General features: G+C 44.7%; 2 protein-coding genes across 2 annotated transcripts in view; both read right to left on the bottom strand.

Moving 5' to 3' along the window:
• LOC118228883 (tripartite motif-containing protein 35-like) overlaps nucleotides 1-21,608 on the bottom strand; it is a 35,906-nt gene extending 14,298 nt beyond the window's left edge. Inside the window, exons 1-3 of the mRNA XM_035420443.1 lie at nucleotides 20,936-21,608; nucleotides 11,987-12,082; nucleotides 11,671-11,901 (exon numbers count right to left, since the gene is read on the bottom strand). Coding sequence (XP_035276334.1) covers nucleotides 11,671-11,901; nucleotides 11,987-12,082; nucleotides 20,936-21,340 — 732 coding nt within the window. The 5' untranslated portion in view covers nucleotides 21,341-21,608. The remainder of the gene's footprint in view (nucleotides 1-11,670; nucleotides 11,902-11,986; nucleotides 12,083-20,935) is intronic.
• On the bottom strand, nucleotides 4,029-5,703 carry LOC118228939 (E3 ubiquitin-protein ligase TRIM41-like). Its single transcript, XM_035420537.1, is given in 4 exon segments — nucleotides 4,029-4,131; nucleotides 4,215-4,310; nucleotides 5,130-5,344; nucleotides 5,347-5,703. Coding segments are annotated over 4 exon segments (528 nt in total). The 5' UTR covers nucleotides 5,534-5,703; the 3' UTR covers nucleotides 4,029-4,101.
• Nucleotides 21,609-23,237: the final 1,629 nt, after the last annotated feature.

Below are 23,237 nucleotides of genomic sequence, written 5' to 3' on the forward strand. Positions count from 1 at the left end.
GCCCTGGGGCTTATCTGCATTTCTCAACTGATCTCAGATCAGCTCAAGTTTGGAATGAACCCAAACCCAACCGTATGAGGGGAGAATTTGTCTGTCTGTGTTCATGCTGCACTGGAGAGAGAGACTTACCTCATCACACACCTGGGAGACACACTGGTGACGGGTCAGATTAAGAGCAGCACTCTGGAGTGATTCCACTGGTGCGTTTATTTACAATTCAACTGATTACACACAAACCCCACATACTTATAATACCAGGATATACCACCAGTAATTAGTTGGCAATAACATTGTGAAGTTACAGAAAAAAATTTTGACATTATGATTTCAAAATCAACTGAAATGTGTTCATATAAGTGCGTCCATTTCATGATCCGTCCTCAAAGATTCTCACAAAGATTTGATTCGGTACATTTGTGGAGTTTCTGGACGCCCCTTGGTTAGAAAACTTACTGGAGCTGTGAAATTAGAGTGTTCTGATTTGCGGTTATCTCACTATGGTTGGCAGCTTGGCCATGCGCTGATGAGTGGATTTGTTTATGTAGTGGAGATTTACTCCAGAAAGGGAATAACGAGGCCTAGTCACATGACAACGTCCTCTTCAGCGACTAAGAGGAGCAGACACCGAAAAAGTGTGAGGTGAAAATCTCATCATTCTTCCATGTAGATGAGATGAGGGTAGAATAGAGAGAGTGGGAGCTGTTCTGATGTCTGTGAAGCTGCTGATTGTCAGTCACAGAAGCCACTGTGAAGGACACAGGTGCAGCCAAGCAGTCAGAACACCGGGAGTCTGTGTGGAAGCTGGCCTGGCTTCAGGACCGTCCTACAAACCATGGAGAGCAGTCTAGCTGATTTAAAGCTAAAGTTAGCCATCTCCACTGGATAACAGAACTCCTAAATATCCCATTCACAGAGCGGGGTTTAAACAACTCTATTTCAGCCAGCTCACTTAACATTAAACTGATATATTTTATTGTCTTTTGCATCCTTTTTTCAGTGTTTCATTAGGAAATGGAGTAACACATTACACATGTCCCATCAGGGCTGACTGGGGGTGCCAAAAACAAAGGGAATAAATAAATGAATAAAATAAAATCAACCTCCCCCCTAACCACGATCGCAGCAGCACCCATCCACCCCACCAAACTAGCCCCTACCCCACCCAGGCCCCCGCTCACCCCCCCTGCTACAATGAAATCCTGGGGGAAATACTGGACACCTTCAGTGGAGACGAAGAAGCAGGACAGAAGAATGGAAACACTCTCTCAGTGAAGGAGTGTTTAAAAGTGTAGAGAGGAGTGTTGGTACTGAGGTCAGAGAATGACACCTCCCCCCTGTCCCAGTCCAGCTGCACTCTGACCCTCTGGAGTTCCCTCTGCACAGTGAGGGGTGTACGTGGAGAGGTCAGGGCTGCGTATGTCCCTTTGAGCTGCCCTATACTCCACACTCCTTCTCCTGGGATTAAATCCTCAGCCTCCTTCTTGCCGATGGACTCTGTAGCCACACCCACCCAGACCTCACCCCCCACTTCTACATCCAGCAGTGTCTCCCTGAGCTGAATCCCTCAGAGCCCAGCACATAGCATAGCCTCCTATCAAATCTTTCTGGATTATTAGGAACCTGCTGTCTCTCACCACTCCTTCTCACACTGGTCAGATGCTCAGACAGTGAGAGGTTGGGACTTGCTGTGTTTGGGTCCAGAGTCACAGGAGCTGAGGGTACAGAGAATGAGACGTCAGCACTGATCTGCACAAAGGGAAACCATCAGACACAATGGGCTCCTAATTATATAAACTGGGTTCAAAAACAACCATTATAACCTCAGATACATGTGTAAGAGAAGCACCAGAACTAAATGCTAAAACTATATTATAAGTCACACATTTAAGAATCCCTATAAGAGGGAGCAAAGCTTGTCAGTGTTTGTGTAGCTCCTGTCCATCCATCCATACATTATCTATACCTGCTAATCCTGAGTAGGGTCGCCGTGGGGTGCTGGAGCCTATCCCAGCATGCATTGGGCGAGAGGCAGGAGTACACCCTGGACAGGCTGCCAATCTATCACAGGGCACACACACCATTCACTCACACACTCATACTGTGGGCAATTTAGAGTCTCCAATTAGCCTACCTGCATGTCTTTGGACCGTGGGAGGACAACCCACACGGACACGGGGAGAACATACAAACTCCACACGAAAAGGCCCCAAGCCGAGATTCAAACCCACAACCTTCTTGCTGTGAGGCGACATTGCTACCCACCGTGCCGCTCTGTAGCTCCTGTCCTTCCCCTTAAATACAGTATCACTTTTAAAGCAGAATTTTATTATGAGCATCATTGAGATTAAGGACAGTACCAATATGACTGACTTTATCAGCTTGTGGAAAGGTTGCTGAAGATTCCCCCTGTACAGTGACAATGTGAGCTCCCTGTCCCCAGTACTCACTGTATTGAACAGTCCCCAGCATCTTCTCCCACACTCGTACTTCAGATTGCCCAGGTGCTTGGCCACATCAATCAGCGCTCCTGAGACCTTCTCTGGATCTGCCAGTGTGCACTGGGCTCTGCAATAATATTCAGGAGTCACTTGTGCTGTGGGCGTGGCTTCATTACCATAGAAGATTATCAGCAGCAGCATCATATCTTCATTCTATAAAAAATGGCTCCATCCCTCCCAGCGTTCTGCCACACAGCCCCACTGGCTGCCAGATATGAAGCAGCCCGACCCCACTGAGGGACACACACTCACAGGAGCAGGGGGGGGGGATTTATACAGGTAAAATTCATTTAATTACTTTAGTATTTTAAAAACTTCTCTCAGTCATTATTAATGCTGCAGTATTTATTATAGAGAAACATTGCAAACACATTCCACAGTACCTCACTGATAGAACACTACAGGGCTAATAAACTACTTTAGATATTTAACCTGAAGAGAGAGGATGGAGTTTGCTTACCTGTTTTGTGTGTCCTTGTAGCTCTGAAATAAGAGAGTGAATTATTATCAATGTAGCCAATACTGTAGATAAAACACAGTAATATCTGACTGTATGTTGCTGAACAAGCTTTAGATATGACACATGACACAGAAAAATAAATGTGCTGCTTCATCATAGTTAAGTATGTGTACAGTGAGTGGATCTAAAATGATGAGAAACTTGTAAACAAACTTTGCCTGCAAAAAGGAGACTGTAATTCTACTGCTTGATAAGCTTTGAATAGATTTGATAATATTAGCAAGTTTACATTTAAAGGTGGTTTAGAGAATACTATATTCTCTAAATAAATTCTATGCGCTCTGCTCCTGCCGACTGGCTGAAGCTAAGCAAGTGTGGGCTTGGTTAGTACTTGGATGGGAGACCACCAGGGAATAGTGAGTTGCTGCTGGAAGTGGTGTTGGTGGGCCAGCAGGGGGCAATCTTCCCTCTGGTAAATAAACCCCAATGCCCCAGTCAGTGTGGGGACACTGTGCTGTAGGAGATGCCGTCTTTCGGATGAGACGTTAAACCGAGGTCCTGACTCACTGTGGTCATTAAAGATCCCATGACACTTATCGCAAAGAGTAGGGGGTTCCCCGGTGTCCTGGCTAAATCCCAGATCTGGCTCTCGCAAAATTTGCCACCAAATCATCCCCTGACTTAATTGGCTAAAATATGCTCTTCCCTCTCCACCTTCGCTAATATGTAGTGAGCTTTCGGCGCAAAATGGCTGCCGTGCATCACCCCAGTGTGTGCTACACATCGGCGGTGGGTGAGGTGAGTTCCCCCTCACTGTAAAGCACTTTGAGCATTTGGAAAGGTGCTATATAAATGCAAGGATATTATTAATATTCTATAAATGAATGTGTGTGAGCATTAACAGCAGTTTGTATAGAGTCCTGCAGACACAGAGTGAACAGTCTTACCTGCAGGAATGAGACGTCTTCAGCCCAGCTCCTGTTCTATGGCTCTGATTTGTTCTGAAAGGGATGATATCTCTTCTGTCATCTTCTCAATCTTCTCCTTCATCATCTGACTCTTCGCTCTCCTCCTCCCTCAGTGCAGTGACTCTGGCTGTCTCTTCATCTTTTAGGAACTGCTGAAGTTTCTCAAACTCCATCTTTATCTGTCTTCTGTGTGCTGGGCCTGGCTCTAATAAACATTATTCACCATCATTTCAGCACAGTCCAGTGCTGCATTTTCAACACTGTGATTTAAAGGCCTCAGTACAGTACCTTGATGTGCTCTGCAGTTTTATCACAGATTAGTTTCACTGCATTAAAGGCTTTTAGCTTCTTCTGCAGTGGAGCCAGTGCAGTCCTGAGTTTCTCCTGGAAAGAAATGACAGACCACACTTTACTGAGGAAACAGTCACACAGTAAACTTCACTGCCTACACAGACAGCACAAGAGCCCCTGTTCAGACACAGGGGAGCCAGAATGGAGATGAGTCACAGCTATTGTAAAAACAATGTGTTCACTGAGACACATATCAGTGTATTGCTTCTCTGTCAGGACATGCCAGGTAAACAGGTATGCTTGTGCAAAATTGGAACACTAATATTCTGTTTGTATCGGCAAAATTAAACTTTTAACATGAAAATGTCTCTGGTTTAATGTGTTGTATTTTTGAGTTACATTTGGCACATTAAGAGTGATCTGCCCTCTAAGGCCGCATTGTGTCAGGCACATATATCTGAGGCATGAACTTTGACCCCTACTGTCCCATGCTGAGCACTCCCTAACACAGCTCTGAGAATGTCTCCACACTCCTGCCCTCCCTCCTGTCTCTCTCTGTCAGTCATGTGACATGTAGTCAGGATCTCAAACTGCAGTCAGGCCTGAACTAAAATGGCTCCTTTCAGATCATAACTCTTAAGATATGCACTTCATTATTCATTAGAAATTCAAAATTATGAAAAAATATTAAGATTTAATATTAATTATGTTTATGAAATTGTGTTTAAAGTTCAGTATGGCCTCAGTAGTTGACAGCAAAAAAAGCCCACCTTTTTAAAAATCTGAGTAATTGCAATCATCATGACTTTTTAAATGAAATTTAATTTCTAAATATAAATTTAATAAAATAAATGACTAAAGACTAAAATTCTTTAAAAAGTTAAAGACTAAATTATATTTTAAATCAGTTACCTTATAGTCTTCTGCTGCCTCCTGAACTGGTAGCAGTTCATGGTTTGCATGTTTTTTTGAAGTTTGGCAGATCACACAGACGGGTATTTGATCCACCAAACAGAAGAGTTTGAGTTTCTCACTGTGCAGACTGCAGAGCACTTCAGATCCTGCTTTAGCTCTCTGACTTCTCTCCTTTAAGAACGCCTCACAGGTATTCCTCAGAGACAGGTTAAGGGAGGTAGTTCCCTTGAAGATCTTCTCCTGCACACTGGGCACTCCCGAGATCCCTTCTGTTCCCAGTATTGCTGCAGACAGGCCTTACAGAAGCTGTGACTGCAACTCAGGACAACAGGATCCCAGAAGATTTCAGAGCACACAGGACATGAGAGCTCCTCTTCCAGGAGAGAATATCCAGACGCCATTCTGTCTGTTCTGAGCTTAGTAATGGCTTCTGCTAAATCTGCAGTTTAGTTTCACTTTTACTTATTGCTGTTATGCAAAAACTGCAGATTAAAAAAGAATTTAATTTAGTCCCAAATCTCCGTTTTTCCCTGCCTGTTTTTATTCCTCAGGCAAAATCTTTAAAATTCCTAAATTTCTGAGAAATATACATTGAAATCATATCATTAGATCCCCAGCGTAAGTAATGTGCCTGTGTGTGAGATACCGTACTTCCCTCTTCCTGTTAGACACGCCTGATTGTCAGAGACAGCACATCCTGCAGGGGCAGCATTGTACCACTGAGGTTTGAGTGGCTGATCTGCCAGCAGTTTTAGACCAGCCCTGTTCTTCAGGTTCGTTTTTATGTTGCATTCATTTCAACTCAAAGTCTTATTTAAAATCTGTTCTGATATCAATGCTAATAGTATATCTTTTAGATATTTATATAAAAAGGTAAAAACAAAAAAATCAATCCATCCTTCCATTACCTAACCCACTTATTCCTGGTTGGGATCGCAGGAGGTGCTGGAGCCTATCCCAGCATGCATTGGGCGAGAGGCAGGAATACACCCCCATCAGTTTGCCAGCCCATCACAGGGCACACACACCATTCACTAATGCACTCATACCTGAGGGGAAATTTAGGTTCTCCCGATAACCTCGGCTGCATGTGTTGGACTGTGGAAGCAAACACACAGGCACGGGGAGAACATGCCTGAACAAGTTCTACCCACTGCACCACCGTGCCGTCCTTAATAAACATAATGAGAAATCAAGAGGGTTTCCCAGGAAGGTTTTACCTGATTCAGACACATTTGTTCTCTGGGGTTAAAGTCATCGTTCGGCTCGTTGGACTGTTCAGGTTTGGGTGAGAGAGGAAATTACATTACATTACAGGCATTTAGCAGACGCTCTTATCCAGAGCGACTTACACAACTTTTTACATGGCATTTTACATTGTATCCATTTATACAGCTGGATATATACTGAAGCAATGCAGGTTAAGTACCTTGCTCAAGGGTACAACGGCAGTGTCCTTACCCGGGAATCAAACCTGCGACCTTTCGGTTACAAGCGCAGTTCCTTACCCACTGTGCCGCACTCCGTCCGGAAATGAGAACAGACTGAAACCCGGTCTCACAGACCAGACAAGCGATCAGCCATGCTGGTGATTCCTCAGCTGATGTGTTCACTGCTAAACATTCTTATGAACCTTCATCTAAACAAGTTAGGTTGATTGAGCACACATTCCTCTTTTCCCCCTCCCCCTAACCTGCTAGTCATTGGATTGAGGGAGGTAAATAACCTGGCTTGTGTGTGTAAATACCCTGATGCCCTCCAAAGCACATTTATTATTTTATTTATTTTTGGGTATTTGCATTTGGATCACCTGGTCCACCTATGAAAGGGCTATAGTCATTGGCTAACAGACAGTATGATGACACCCAGGCAGGGTTCTAATGCAGTGTGCAGTTCATATCTGGATATTCATCTCAGGAGCACTATGACAGCAGCTACAGCTGGAGACAACATTCACCGTTCTGCCTACATTAACACATTTGAGGAGTAAAAATAGTCTTAGACAAGACTTTCCTCATGACTAAGCAAAACTCTTTCTTTGGAATATTACTCCCATCTTTAGCGCCTACTTCACTTGCACTAAAAGACTAAAAGCATTAGGCTACCAGTGGTGTAAAAAAATTAAGCTAGATAAGATTTCACTCAATTTAACTACCAGGTTTTCAGTCAAAAACAAAGCACAACTCATTCAACAGCTAGAGATCTCAATGAGCTGCTAATTGGTAGAATCAAATGTGCCAAAACAGGGTTGAAATGAAAACCAACAAGATGGTAATCACCACCCTGCTTAAGACCCGACCACCTGTCACTGATGATGATGATGATGATGATGATGGTTTATTGGGGGGGTGTCACTTCCCTGTTGATAATAAAGGGTTCAATACTTCTAGGGTGTGTCCTTTTCAGAGTTTATTCTCTACTCTGTTCAGGGAGGGGGTGTTTGTCGTTGCTCAGTAACGAGGACCGAGAGGCTCCGTTGTGTCTGTGTGGAGTTTAAAGGAAAGCAGCGCACAGCAGACAGACACAGAGCTGAGGGGGGCACACTGAGCGGGGGTGGGACTGTGGAGGGACAGTGAATATAAAGATCCCGCTGTGGGGGGAGGAGCGTGCGCTTGGACTCACACACACAGACACTCACACACAGGCCAGCGTGGGGCCCCATAGGGCCCAGAGCCCCAGGAGACCCAGTGCTCTCCACACTCACACACAGGCCAGCGTGGGGCCCCATAGGGGCCCAGAGCCCACAGGGGCCCCAGTGCTCTCTCACTCACACAGGCCAGCGTGGGGCCCCACAGGGGCCCAGAGCCCACAGGAGCCCCAGTGCTCTCTCACACTCACACACAGGCCAGGGTGGGGCCCCATAGGGGCCCAGAGCCCACAGGGGCCCCAGTGCTCTCTCACACTCACACACAGGCCAGGGTGGGGCCCCATAGGGGCCCAGAGCCCCCAGGAACCCCAGTGCTCTCTCACACTCACACACAGGCCAGCGTGGGGCCCCATAGGGGCCCAGAGCCCACAGGGGCCCCAGTGCTCTCTCTCACTCACACACAGGCCAGGGTGGGGCCCCATAGGGGCCCAGAGCCCCCAGGAACCCCAGTGCTCTCACTCACACACAGGCCAGCGTGGGGCCCCATAGGGGCCCAGAGCCCACAGGAGCCCCAGTGCTCTCTCTCACTCACACACCTGGCTTCACCCAACACCTCAGCACTGCTTCAGGCGCCCTCTTGTGGAGGTTAACTGATTACACACAAACCAACGTACTTACAGTATCACTATATACCACAGCAATTCGTTGGAAATAACATTGTACAGGTTACATGAAAAGATTTGACATTATGATTCAAAAATCAAAGGAAAATTAGTTCACATTAGCACAACATTTTATGATCCGTTCTAAGAAATTCTCAATGATTCAGTACATTTGTGGAGTATTCCTCAGAGACAGGTTATCGGGAGGTAGTTCCTTTGAAGATCTTCTCCTGCAAACTGGGCACTCCCAAGATCCCTTCTGTTCCCAGTACTGCTGCAGACAGGCCTTACAGAAGCTGTGACTGCAACTCATGACATGTTTTGATATTATGATTTCAAAATCAACTGTAAATGTGTTCATATAAGTGCACCATTTTATGATCCGTCCACATAAATTCTCGAAGATTCAACACATTTGTGGAGTTTCTGGACGCCCCTTGGTTAGAAACTTACTGGAGCTGTGAAATTAGAGTGTTTCTGATTTGCGGTTATCTCACTATGGTTGGCAGCTTGGCCATGCGCTGATGAGTGGATTTGTTTATGTAGTGGAGGTTTACTCCAGGAAAGGGAATATCGAGCCTAGTAACATGACAACGTCCTCTTCAGCGACTAAGAGGATCAAACACCAAAAAAGTGTGAGATGAGCATCTCATCCTTCTTCCATGAAGATGAGATGAGGAAGAATGGAGACAGTGGGAACTGTTCTGATGTCTGTGAAGCTGCTGATTGTCAGTCACAGAAGCCGCTGTGAAGGACACAGGTGCAGCCAAGCAGTCAGAACACCGGGAGTCTGTGTGGAAGCTGGCCTGGCTTCAGGACCGTCCCTACAAACCATGGACAGCAGCCTAACTGATTCAAAGCTAAAGTTAGCCATCTCCACTGGATAACAGAACTCCTAAATATCCCATTCACAGAGCGGGATTTAAACAACTCTATTTCAGACAGCTTCCTTAAAAAGTTAAACTGATATATTTTATTGTCTTTTGCATCCTTTTTTCAGTGTTTCATTAGGAAATGGGCGCCAAACTAAGGGAATAAATAAATGAATAAAATGCAATTGATGCCACCCCCCCCAACCAAACACGATCGCAGCAGCACCCATCCACCCCACAAACTAGCCCCCCCCCCCTCCAACCAGGCCCCCTCACCCCCCCTGCCTACAATAAAATCCTGGGGGAAACACTGGACACCTTCAGTGGATCGGTACACATAAATCAAGCCAGAAGAATGGAAACACTCTCTCAGTGAAGGAGTGTTTAAAAGTGTAGAGAGGAGTGTTGTCACTGGGGTCAGAGAATGACACCTCCCCCCTGTCCCAGTCCAGCTGCACTCTGACCCTCCGGGGATTCCTCTGCACAGTGAGGGGTAGGTGGGAAGGTCAGGGCTGCATAATGCTGAAAGCGCCGCTATACCCCACACTCCTCTGCTGGGCTCAGATCCACAGCCCCTTTCCTGCTGATGGACTCTTTAGCAACACCCACCACCCAGTCATCATCCCCCACCTCTACATCCCAGCAGTGTCTCCCTGAGCTGAATCCCTCAGATCCCAGCACATACCACCTCCCATCAAATCTCTCTGGATTATCAGGAACCTGCTGTCTCTCATCACTGCGTCCCACGGTCAGATCCTCAGACAGTGAGAGGTCGGGATGTGCTGTGTTTGGGTCCAGAGTCACAGGAGCTGAAGGGACAGAGAATGAGACGTCAGCAGAAGTGTAGTACAGGCGGTAGTGTAGTACATTGGGTAAGGTGTTGGTCTTGTAAACTAAATGGTGCAGTAACCTAAAAGTCACAGGTTAGATTCCCCGGTAGGACACTGCCGTTGTACCCTTGAGCAAGGTACTTAACCTGCATTGCTTCAGCATATATCCAGTTGTATCATTGGATACAATGTAAATGAGTTGTAAACAACTGTGTAAGTTACTCTGGATAAGAGCTTCTGCTAAATGCATGTAAAGTGAAGAAGTGAAGTCAGCACTAATCTTCACAAAGGAAACTGTCAGGTACAATGGGCTCCTAATGATATAAACTGGGTTTCACTAAACTAACCATTATAGCCTCAGATACATGTGTGAGGGAAGCACCAGAACTAAAAGCTAAAACTATTTAATGTCACACATTGAATAATCTTTGTTCGAGGGAGCAAAGCCTGTTTTTGTGCAGCTCCTGTCCTTCCCCTTAAATACAGTATCACTCTTAAAGCAGCATTTTATTATGAGCATCAGTGAGATTAAGGACTGGTGCTCAGTCTCTTCACTCCAGGGCTCTTACACAGACAGAAACAATATGACTCTGACTGGCTTTATCAGCTTGTGGAAAGGATGCTGAAGATTCCCCCTGTACAGTGCTAATGTGGAGCTCCCTGCCTCCAGTACTCACTGTATTGAACAGTCCCCAGCATCTTCTCCCACACTCTGTACTTCAGATTGCCCAGGTGCTTGGCCACATCAATCAGCGCTCCTGAGACCTTCTCTGGATCCGCCAGTGTGCACTGGGCTCTGCAATAATATTCAGGAGTCACTTGTGCTGTGGGGGTGGCTTCATTACCATAGAAGATTATCATCAGCAACATCAGATCTTCATTCTATAAGAAAATTGTTCCATCCCTCCCAGCGTTCTACCACACATCCCCACTGGCTGCCAGATATGAAGCAGCCCGACCCCACTGAGGAACACACTCACAGGAGAAGGGGGGATTTATATTACAGGTAAAAATTAATTTAATTACTTTAGTATTTAAAAAAAACTTCCCTCTATATATAGTCATTATCATTCTGCAGTAATTATTGTAGAGAGAAACATTTCAAACACATTCTGCAGTACCTCACTGATAGAACACTACAGGGCTAATAACCTACTCTGATATTTAACCTGATGACAGAGGATGGAGTTTGCTTACCTGTTTGTGTGTCCTTGTAGCTCTAAATAAGAGAGTGAATTATTATCATTGTAGCCAATTCTGAAGATTAAACACAGTAATATCTGACTGTACATTTCTGAACAAGCTTTAGATATGACACATGACACAGAAAAATAAACGTGCAGCTTTATCATAGTTAAATATGTGTACAGTGTGTGGATTTAGAATGATGAGAAACTTTAAATCACACTTTTCCTGCAAAATGAGACTGTAATTCTACTGCTTGATAAAGATTTGAAGAGATTGATGATATTTGCAAGATTACATGAAAAGGTGGTTTAGAGAATATTATATTCCATAAATGAAGGTGTGAGAGCATTAACAGCAGTTTGTATAGAGTCCTGCACACACAGAGTGAACAGGTCTTACCTGCAGGAATGAGACGTCTTCAGCTCCCAGCTCCTGTTCAATGGCTCGGATTTGTTCTGAAAGCGATGATATCTCTTCTGTCATCTTCTCAATCTTCTCCGTCATCATCTGACTCTTCTGCTCCTCTTCCTCCCTCAGTGCAGCGACTCTGGCTGTCTCTTCATCTTTTAGGAACTGCTGAAGTTTCTCAAACTCCATCTTTATCTGTCTCTCTGTGTGCTGGGCTTGGCTCTGGAATAAATATTATTCACCATCATTTCAGCACAGTCCAGTTCTGCATTTTCAACACTGTGATTTGAAGGCCTCAGTACAGTACCTTGATGTGCTCTGCTGTTTGATCACAAACTAGTTTCACTGCATTAAAGGATTTTAGCTTCTCCTGCAGTGGAGCCAGTGCAGTCCTGAGTTTCTCCTGGAAAGAAATGACAGAGTCCACACTTTACTGAGGAAACAGACAACAGTAAACTTCACTGCCTACACAGACAACACAAGAGCCCCTGCTCAGACAGAGGGGAGCCAGAATGGAGACTCTGGCCACTGCTGGTGTAAAAACAATGTGTTCACTGACACATATCAGTGTATTGCTTCTCTGTCAGGACATGCCAGGTAAACAGGTATGCTTGTGCAAAATTGGAACACTAATATTCTGTTTGTATCGGCAAAATTAAACTTTTAACATGAAAATGTATCTGGTTTAATGTGCCGTATTTTTGAGTTACATTTGGCACATTAAGAGTGATCTGCCCTCTAAGGCATTGTGTCAGGCACATATAGCTGAGCATGAACTTTGACCCCTACTGTCCCATGCTGAGCACTGCTCCCTAACACAGCTCTGAGAATGTCTCCACACTCCTGCCCCTCCCTCCTGTCTCTCTCTGTCAGTCATGTGACACGTAGTCAGGATCTCAAACTGCATCAGGCCTGAGAACCAAAATGGCTCCTTTCTCAGATCATAACTCTTAAGATATGCACTTCATTATTCATTAGAAATTCAAAATTATGAAAAAATATTAAGATTTAATATTAATTATGTTTATGAAATTATGTTTAAAGTTCAGTATGGCCTCAGTAGTTGACAGCAAAACAAAGCCCACCTTTTTAAAAATCTGATTAATTGCAATCATCATGACTTTTTAAATGATATTTAATTTCTAAATATCAATTTAATAAAATAAATGACTAAAGACTAACATTTTTAAAAAGTTAAAGACTAAATTATATTTTAAATCAGTTACCTTATACTCTTCTGCAGCCTCTTGAACTGGTCGCATTTTGTGGTTTTCATGTTTTTTTGAAGTTTGGCAGATAACACAGACGGGTATTTGATCCACCAAACAGAAGAGCTTGAGTTTCTCACTGTGCAGACTGCAGAGCACTTCAGATCCTGCTTTAGCTCTCTGACTTCTCTCCTTTAAGAACGCCTCACAGGTATTCCTCAAGATACTGATGGGAGGTAGTTCCTTGAAGATCTTCTCCTACACACTGGACACTCCCGAGATCTCTTCTGTTTCCAGTACTGCTGCAGACAGGCCTTACAGAAGCTGTGACTGCAACTCAGGAGAACAGGATCCCTGAAGATTTCAGAGCACACAGGACATGAGCTCCTCTTCCAGGAGAGAATATCCAGACGCCATTCTGTCTCGGTCTGTTCTGAGCTCAGTAAGGCTTCTGCTAAATCTGCAGTTTAGTTTCACTTTACTTATTGCTGTTATGCAAAAACTGCAGATTAAAAAAGAATTTAATTTAGTCCCAAATCTCTGTTTTTCCCTGCCTGTTTTTATTCCTCAGAGAAAATCTTTAGAAATTCCTAAATTTCAGAGAAATATACATTGAACATATCATTAGATCCCCAGCGTAAGTAATGCGCCTGTGTGAGAGAAACTGTACTTCCCTCTTCCTGTTAGACACGCCTGATTGTCAGAGACAGCACATCCTGCAGGGGGCAGCATTGTACCACTGAGGTTTGAGTGGCTGATCTGCCAGTTTTAGATCAGCCCTGTTCTTCAGGTTCGTTTTTATGTTGCATTCATTTCAACTCAAAGTCTTATTTAAAATCTGTTCTGATATCAATGCTAATAGTATAATCTTTTAGATTTTTATGTAAAAAGGTAAAAACAAAAAAAATCAATCCATCCTTCCATTATCTAACCCACTTATTCCTGGTTGGGATCGCAGGAGGTGCTGGAGCCTATCCCAGCATGCATGGGCGAGAGGCAGGAATACACTCCCGTCAGTTTGCCAGCCCATCACAGGGCACACACACCATTCACTAACGCACTCATACCTACCTGAGGGGAAATTTAGATTCTCCCGAACCTCGGCTGCGTGTGTTTGGACTGTGGAAGCAAACGCACGCAGGCACGGGGAGAACATGCGTGAACACGTTCTACCCACTGCACCACCGTGCCGTCCTTAATAAACATAATGAGAAATCAAGAGGGTTTCTCAGGAAGGTTTTACCTGATTCAGACACGTTTGTTCTCTGGGGTTAAAGTCGTCGTTCGGCTCGTTGGACTGTTCAGGTTTGGGTGAGAGAGGAAATGAAAACAGGAACCTGGTCTCTCAGACCAGACAAGCGATCAGCCATGCTGGTGATTCCTTGATGTGTTCACTGCTAAACATTATAATGAACCTTCATCTAAACAAGTTAGGTTGACTGAGCACACATTCCTCTTTTCCCCCCCCCCTAACCTGCTAGTCATTGGATTGACGGAGGTAAATAACCTGGCTTGTGTGCGTAAATACCCTGATGCACTCCAAAGCACATTTATTATTTTATTTATATTTTTGGGTATTTGCATTTGGATCACCTGGTCCACCTATGAAAGGGTTATAGTCATTGGCTAAAAGACAGTATGATGACACCCAGGCAGGGTTCTAATGCATATTTAGTGTGCAGTTCATATCTTGATATTCATCTCAGAAGCACTATGACAGCAGCTACAGCTGGAGACAACATTCACCGTTCTGCCTACATTAACACAAAAACATGAGTCTGAGGAGTAAAAATAGTCTTAGACAAGACTTTCCTCATGACTAAGCCAAACTCTTTCTTTGGAATATTACTCCCATCTTTAGTGCCTATTTTACTTGCACTAAAAGACTAAAAGCATTAGGCTACCAGTGGTTTAAAAAAATTAAGTTAGATAAGATTTCACTCAATATAACTTCCAGGTTTTCAGTCAAAACAAAGCACAACTCATTCAACAGCCAGAGATCTCAATGAGCTGCTAATTAGTAGAATCAGATGTGCCAAATAGGGTTGAAATGAAAGCCAACAAGATGGTAATCACCACCCTGCTTAAGACCCGTCCACCTGTCACTGATGATGATGATGATGATGATGTTGATGGTTTATTGGGGGGGTGTCACATCCCTGTTGATAATAAAGGGTTCATTACTTCTAGGGTGAGTAATTTTCAGTTTTCTCTACTCTGTTCAGGGAGGGGGTGTTATCGTTGCTCAGTGATGAGGACCGAGAGGCACTGTTGTGTCTGTGTGGAGTTTAAAGGAAAGCGTGCACAGCAGACAGACAGAGAGCTGAGGGGAGCACACTGAGGGGGGGGGGGGGCGACTTTGGAGGGACTGAATATAAAGATCCCGCTGTGGGGGGAGGATCGTGCGCTTGGACTCACACACACAGACACTCACACACAGGCCAGCGTGGGGCCCCATAGGGCCCAGAGCCCCAGGGGCCCCAGTGCTCTCACACTCACACACAGGCCAGCGTGGGGCCCCCTGAGGGCCCAGAGCCCCCAGGGGCCCCAGTGCTCTCTCACACTCACACACAGGCCAGCGTGGGGCCCCTGAGGGCCCAGAGCCCCCAGGGGCCCCAGTGCTCTCTCACACTCACACACAGGCCAGCGTGGGGCCCCATAGGGCCCAGAGCCCACAGGAGCCCCAGTGCTCTCACACTCACACACAGGCCAGCGTGGGGCCCCCTGAGGGCCCAGAGCCCCAGGGCCCCAGTGCTCCTCACACTCACACACAGGCCAGCGTGGGGCCCCATAGGGCCCAGAGCCCACAGGAGCCCCAGTGCTCTCACACTCTCACACAGGCCAGGGTGGGGCCCCATAGGGGCCCAGAGCCCACAGGGGCCCCAGTGCTCTCTCACACTCACACACCTGGTAGAGCCAGGGCTTCACCCAACACCTCAGCACTGCTTCAGGCGCCTCTCTTGTGGACAGAGTGAGTATGACCAGATTTTCCTTCACTCTGAGAGTTCACAGCGCCACTTGGGGGCACTGGGCTTATCTGCATTTCTCAACTGATCTCAGATCAGGTCAAGTAAGCATGGAATGAACCCAAACCCAACGTATGAGGGGAGAATTTGTCTGTCTGTGTTCATGCTGCACTGGAGAGAGAGACTTACCTCATCACACACCTGGGAGACACACTGGTGACGGGTCAGGAAAAGAGCAGCACTCTGGAGTGATTCCACTGGTGCATTTATTACAATTCAACTGATTACACACAAACCCACATACTTATAATACCGTGATATAACACAGTAATTAGTTGGCAATAACATTGTGAAGTTACAGAAAAAAATTTGACATTATGATTTAAAAATCAATGGAAAATTTGTTCACATAAGCGCAACATTTTATGATTTCACATAAATTCTCAAAGATTCGGTACATTTGTGGAGTTTCTGGACGCCCTTGGTGAGAAACTTACTAGAGCTGTGAAATTAGTGTTTTGATTTGCGGTTATCTCACTATGGTTGGCAGCTTGGCCACGCGCTGATGAGTGGATTTGTTTATGTAGTGGAGATTTACTCCAGGAAAGGGAATAACGAGCCTAGTAGTAACACAACGTCATCTTCAGCGACTAAGAGGAGCTGACACCAAAAAAGTGTGAGATGAACATCTCATCCTTCTTCCATGAAGACGAGATGAGGGAAGAATGGAGACAGTGGGAGCTGTTCTGATGTCTGTGAAGCTGCTGATTGTCAGTCACAGAAGCCACTGTGAAGGACACAGTGCAGCCAAGCAGTCAGAACACCGGGAGTCTGTGTGGAAGCTGACCTGGCTTCAGGACCGTCCCTACAAACCATGGAGAGCAGCCTAACTGATTCAAAGCTAAAGTTAGCCATCTCCACTGGATAACAGAACTCCTAAATCCCATTCACAGAGCGGGATTTAAACAACTCTATTTCAGCCAGCTCACTTAACGATGTTAAACGGATATATTTTATTCTCCTTGCATCCTTTATTCAGTGTTTCATTAGGAAATGGGAGTGGGGGGGTGGCGACACTAACGGAATAATAAATGAATAAAATGCAATCGATGCCCCCCCCCCAACCAAACACGATCGCAGCAGCACCCATCCACCCCACGAAACTAGCCCCCCCCCCTCCCAACCAGGCCCCCGCTCACCCCCCCCTGCCTACAGTGAAATCCTGGGGGAAACACTGGACACCTTCAGTGGATCGGTACACTAAAATCAAACCGAATAATGGAAACACTCTCTCAGTGAAGGAGTGTGTTAAAAGTGTAGAGAGGAGTGTTGTCACTGGGGTCAGAGAATGACACCTCCCCCCTGTCCCAGTCCAGCTGCACTCTGACCCTCTGTGGTTTCCTCTGCACAGTGAGGGCTGTAGGTGGGGAGGTCAGAGCTGTGTATTCCCCACAGTAGTGCACTATACTCCACACTCCTGCTGGGCTCAGACCCACAAATCCTTTCCTGCTGATGGACTCTTTAGCCACACCCACCACCCAGTCCTTACCCCCCACTTCTACATCCCAGCAGTGTCTCCCTGAGCTGAATCCCTCAGAGCCCAGCACACACAACGGCCATCCATCAAATCTCTCTGGATTGTCAGGAACCTGCTGACTCTCAACACTGTATCTCACACTGGTCAGATCCTCAGACAGTGAGAGGAGGGGATGTGCTGTGTTTGGGTCCAGAGTCACAGGAGCTGAAGGGACAGAAAATGAGACGTCAGCAGAAGTGTAGTATAGGCGGTAGTGTAGTACATCGGGTAAGGAGTTGGTCTTGTAAACTAAATGCTGCAGTAACCTAAAAGTCACAGGTTAGATTCCCCGGTAGGACACTGCCGTTGTGCCCTTGAGCAGGTACTTAACCTGCATTGCTTCAGTATATATCCAGTTGTATCATTGGATACAATGTAAATGCGGTGTAAAAAGCTGTGTAAGTCACTCTGGATAAGAGCTTCTGCTAAATGCCTGTAAAGTGAAGAAGTGAAGTCAGCACTAATCTGCACAAAGGGAAACCGTCAGACACAATGGGCTCCTAATGATATAAACTGGGTTTCACTAAACTAACCATTATAGCCTCAGATACATGTGAGAGAAGCACCAGAACTAAAAGCTAAAACTATGTAATGTCACACATTGAATAATCTTTGTTCGAGGGAGCAAAGCCTGTGTTTTGTGCAGCTCCTGTCCTTCCCCTTAAATACAGTATCACTCTTAAAGCAGCATTTTATTATGAGCATCAGTGACATTAAGGACTGGTGCTCAGTCTCTTCACTCCAGGGCTCTTACACAGACAGAAACAATATGACTCTGACTGGCTTCATCAGCTTGTGGAAAGGATGCTGAAGATTCCCCCTGCAGATTGACAATGTGGAGCACCCTGCTCCCAGTACTCACTGTATTGAACAGTCCCCAGCATCTTCTCCCACACTCTGTACTTCAGATTTCCCAGGTGCTTGGCCACATCAATCAGCGCTCCTGAGACCTTCTCTGGATCCGCCAGTGTGCACTGGGCTCTGCAATAATATTCAGGAGTCACTTGTGCTGTGGGCGTGGCTTCATTACCATAGAAGATTATCAGCAGCAGCATCAGATCTTCATTCTATAAGAAAATGGCTCCATCCCTCCCAGTATTCTGCCACACAGCCCCACTGGCTGCCAGATATGAAGCAGCCCGACCCCACTGAGGGACACACACACAGGAGGAGGGGGGATTTATATTACAGGTAAAAATTCATTTAATTACTTTAGTAATTTTTAAAAACTTCCCTCTATATATTGTCATTATTAATTCTGCAGTAATTATTATAGAGAGAAACATTGCACACATTCTGCAGTACCTCACTGATAGAACACTACAGGGCTGATAAACTACTTTAGATATTTATCCTGATGAGAGAGGATGGATTTTCTTACCTATTTTGTGTGTCCTTGTAGCTCTGAAATAAGAGTGAATTATTATCAATGTAGCCAATACTGTAGATAAAACAAAGTAATATCTGACTGTATGTTGCTGAACAAGCTTTAGATATGACACATGACACAGAAAAATAAATGTGCTGCTTTATCATAGTTAAGTATGTGTACAGTGAGTGGATCTAAAATGATGAGAAACTTGTAAACAAAATTTGCCTGTAAAAAGGAGACTAATTCTACTGCTTAATAAGCTTTGAATAGATTTGATAATATTAGCAAGTTTACATTTAAAGGTGGTTTAGAGAATACTATATTCTCTAAATAAATTCTATGCGCTCTGCTCCTGCCGACTGGCTGAAGCTAAGCAAGTGTGGGCTTGGTTAGTACTTGGATGGGAGACCACCAGGGAATAGTGAGTTGCTGCTGGAAGTGGTGTTGGTGGGCCAGCAGGGGGCAATCTTCCCTCTGGTCAAATAAACCCCAATGCCCCAGTGCAGTGATGGGGACACTGTGCTGAAGGAGATGCCGTCTTCGGATGAGACGTTAAACCGAGGTCCTGACTCACTGTGGTCATTAAAGACCCCATGACACTTGTCGCTAAAAGTAGGGGCTTCCCAGTGTCCTGGCAAAATCCCAGATCTGGCTCTCGCAAAATTTGCCACCAAATCATCCCCTGATTAATTGGCTAAAATATGCTCTCTCCCTCTTCCACCTTTGCTAATATGTAGTGAGCTTTCAGGTGCAAAATGGCTGCCGTGCATCACCCAGGTGAGTGCTACACATCGGTGGTGGGTGAGGTGAGTTCCCCCTCACTGTAAAGCACTTTGAGCATTTGGAAAGGCGCTATATAAATGCAAGGATATTATTAATATTCTATAAATGAATGTGCATTAACAGCAGTTTGTATAGAGTACTGCACACACAGAGTGAACAGGTCTTACCTGCAGGAATGAGATGTCTTCAGCTCCCAGCTCCTGTTCTATGGCTCTGATTTGTTCTGAAAGCGATGATATCTCTTCTGTCATCTTCTCAATCTTCTCCTTCATCATCTGACTCTTCCGCTCCTCTTCCTCCCTCAGTGCAGTGATCCTGGCTGCCTCTTCATCTTTAAGGAACTGCTGAAGTTTCTCAAACTCCATCTTATCTGTCTCTTTGTGTGCTTGGCCTGGCTCTGGAATAAACATTATTCACCACCATTTCAGCACAGTCCAGAGCTGCATTTTCAACACTATGATTTAAAGGCCTCAGTACAGTACCTTGATGTGCGCTGCAGTTTTATCACAGATTAGTTTCACTGCATTAAAGGCTTTTAGCTTATCCTGCAGTGGAGCCAGTGCAGTCCTAAGTTTCTCCTGGAAAGAAATGACAGAGTCCACACTTTACTGAGGAAACAGACTTACAGTAAACTTCACTGCCTACACAAACAGCACAAGAGCCCCTGCTCAGACAGAGGGGAGCCAGAATGGAGACTCAGGCCACAGCTTGTGTAAAAACAATGTGTTCACTGACACATATCAGTGCATTGCCTCAGTTGCATTGCCTATATTCATATTATTTTTACAAAAAAGTTTAAAAACATTTTTAAATGATAATGCCTCAAGTTTGATATGCTGTATCTTTAGAGTTACATTTGACACACTAACAGTAATCTGCCCTCTAAGGCCACATTGTGTCAGACACATATATCTGAGGCATGAACTTTGACCCCCTACTGTCCCATGCTGAGCACTGCTCCCTAACACAGCTCTGAGAATGTCTCCACACTCCTGCCCCGTCTTCCTGTCTCTCTGTCAGTCATGTGACACATAGTCATGGGCTCAAACATGCAAAACCTGAAAACTAAAATTGTTTATATCTTTAGCTCATAACCCTTTAGATATGCACTATTTCATACAAAATTCAAAATAATGAAAAATAGTCATATTTAATATTAATTATATTTATGAAAAACATTTTATAGTTCAGCATGGTCTCAGTAGATGACAGCACAACAAAGCCCAACTTCAAAAAAATCTGCGTAATTGCAATCATCTTTTGCAATGACTTTTAAAATGAAATTTAATTTTCAAACATAAATTAATTTAAATAAATGGTAAAAGTCTAAATTCTATTATAAATCAGTTACCTTATACTCTTCTGCTGCCTCCTGAACTGGTAGCAGTTCATGGTTTGCATGTTTTCTTGAAGTTTGGCAGATCACACAGACGGGTATTTGGTCCACTAAACAGAAGAGTTTGAGTTTCTCACTGTGCAGACTGCAGAGCACTTCAGATCCTGCTTTAGCTCTCTGACGTCTCTCCTTTAAGAACGCCTCACAGGTATTCCTCAGAGACAGGTTAAAGGGAGGTGGGTCCTTTGAAGATCTTCTCCTGCAAACTGGGCACTCCTGAGATCCCTTCTGTTCCCAGCACTGCTGCAGACAGGCCTTACAGAAGCTGTGACTGCAACTCAGGACAACAGGATCCCTGAAGATTTCAGAGCACACAGGACAGGAAAGCTCCTCTTCCAGGAGAGAAGATCCAGACGCCATTCTGTCTGTTCTGAGCTCAGTAAGGGCTTCTGCTAAATCTGCAGTTTAGTTTCACTTTTACTTATTGCTGTTATGCAAAAACAGCAGATTAAAAACAATTTAATTTAGTCCCAAATCTCTGTTTTTCCCTGCCTGTTTTTATTCCTCAGGCAAAATCTTTATAAATTCCTAAATTTCTGAGAAATATACATTGAAATCATATCATTAGATCCCCAGCGTAAGTAATGTGCCTGTGTGAGAGAAACTGTACTTCCCTCTTCCTGTTAGACACGCCTGATTGTCAGAGACAGCACTTCCTGCAGGGGGCAGCATTGTACCACTGAGGTTTGAGTGGCTGTCTGCAGTTTTAGACCAGCCCTGTTCTTCAGGTTCGTTTTTATGTTGCATTAATTTCAACTCAAAGTCTTATTTAAAATCTGTTCTGATATCAATGCTAATAGTATAATCTTTTAGATATTTATATAAAAAGGTAAAAACAAAAAAAAAATCAATCCATCCTTCCATTATCTAACCCACTTATTCCTGGTTGGGATCGCAGGAGGTGCTGGAGCCTATCCCAGCATGCATTGGGCGAGAGGCAGGAATACACCCCCGTCAGTTTGCCAGCCCATCACAGGGCACACACACCATTCACTAATGCACTCATACCTGAGGGGAAATTTAGGTTCTCCTGTTAACCTCGGCTGCGTGTGATTGGACTGTGGAAGCAAACGCACGCAGGCACGGGGAGAACATGCGTGAACACGTTCTACCCACTGCACCACCGTGCCGTCCTTAATAAACATAATGAGAAATCAAGAGGGTTTCCCAGAAAGGTTTTACCTGATTCAGACACGTTTGTTCTCTGGGGTTAAAGTCATCGTTCGGCTCGTTGGACTGTTCAGGTTTGGGTGAGAGAGGAAATGAGAACAGACTGGAACCCGGTCTCTCAGACCAGACAAGCGATCAGCCATGCTGGTGATTCCTCAGCTGATGTGTTCACTGCTAAACACTCTAATGAACCTTCAATTAAACAAGTTAGGTTGACTGAGCACACTCCTCTTTTCTCCCCTCCCCCTAACCTGCTAGTCATTGGATTGAGGGAGGTAAATAACCTGGCTTGTGTGCGTAAATACCCTGATGCCCTCCAAAGCACATTTATTATTTTATTTATATTTTTAGGGATTTGTGTTTGAATCACCTGGTCCACCTATGAAAGGGCTATAGTCATTGGCTAACAGACAGTACGATGACACCCAGGCAGGGTTCTAATGCAGATTTAGTGTGCAGTTCATATCTTGATATTCATCTCAGAAGCACTAAGACAGCAGCTACAGCTGGAGACAACATTCACCGTTCTGCCTACATTAACACAAAAACATGAGTTTGAGGAGTAAAAATAGTCTTAGACAAGACTTTCCTCATGACTAAGCCAAACTCTCTCTTTGGAATATTATTCCCATCTTTAGTGCCTATTTTACTTGCACTAAAAGACTAAAAGCTTAGACTTAGGCTACCAGTTGTGTAAAAAAATTAAGCTAGATAAGATTTCAATCAATTTAACTACCAGGTTTTCAGTCAAAAACAAAGCACAACTCATTCAACAGCTAGAGATCTCAATGAGCTGCTAATTAGTAGAATCAGATGTGCCAAAATAGGGTTGAAATGATAACCAACAAGATGGTAATCACCACCCTGCTTAAGACCCGGCCACCTGTCACTGATGATGATGATGATGATGATGTTGATGGTTTATTGGGGGGTGTCACTTCACTGTTGATAATAAAGGGTTCATTACTTCTAGGGTGTGTAATTTTCACAGTTTATTCTCTACTCTGTTGAGGGAGGGGGTGTTTATCGTTGCTCAGTGATGAGGACCGAGAGGCTCCGTTGTGTCTGTGTGGAGTTTAAAGGAAAG

Source organism: Anguilla anguilla, chromosome 6, assembly GCF_013347855.1.
Source record: "Anguilla anguilla isolate fAngAng1 chromosome 6, fAngAng1.pri, whole genome shotgun sequence".
NCBI classification, from domain to species: Eukaryota; Metazoa; Chordata; class Actinopteri; order Anguilliformes; family Anguillidae; genus Anguilla; species Anguilla anguilla.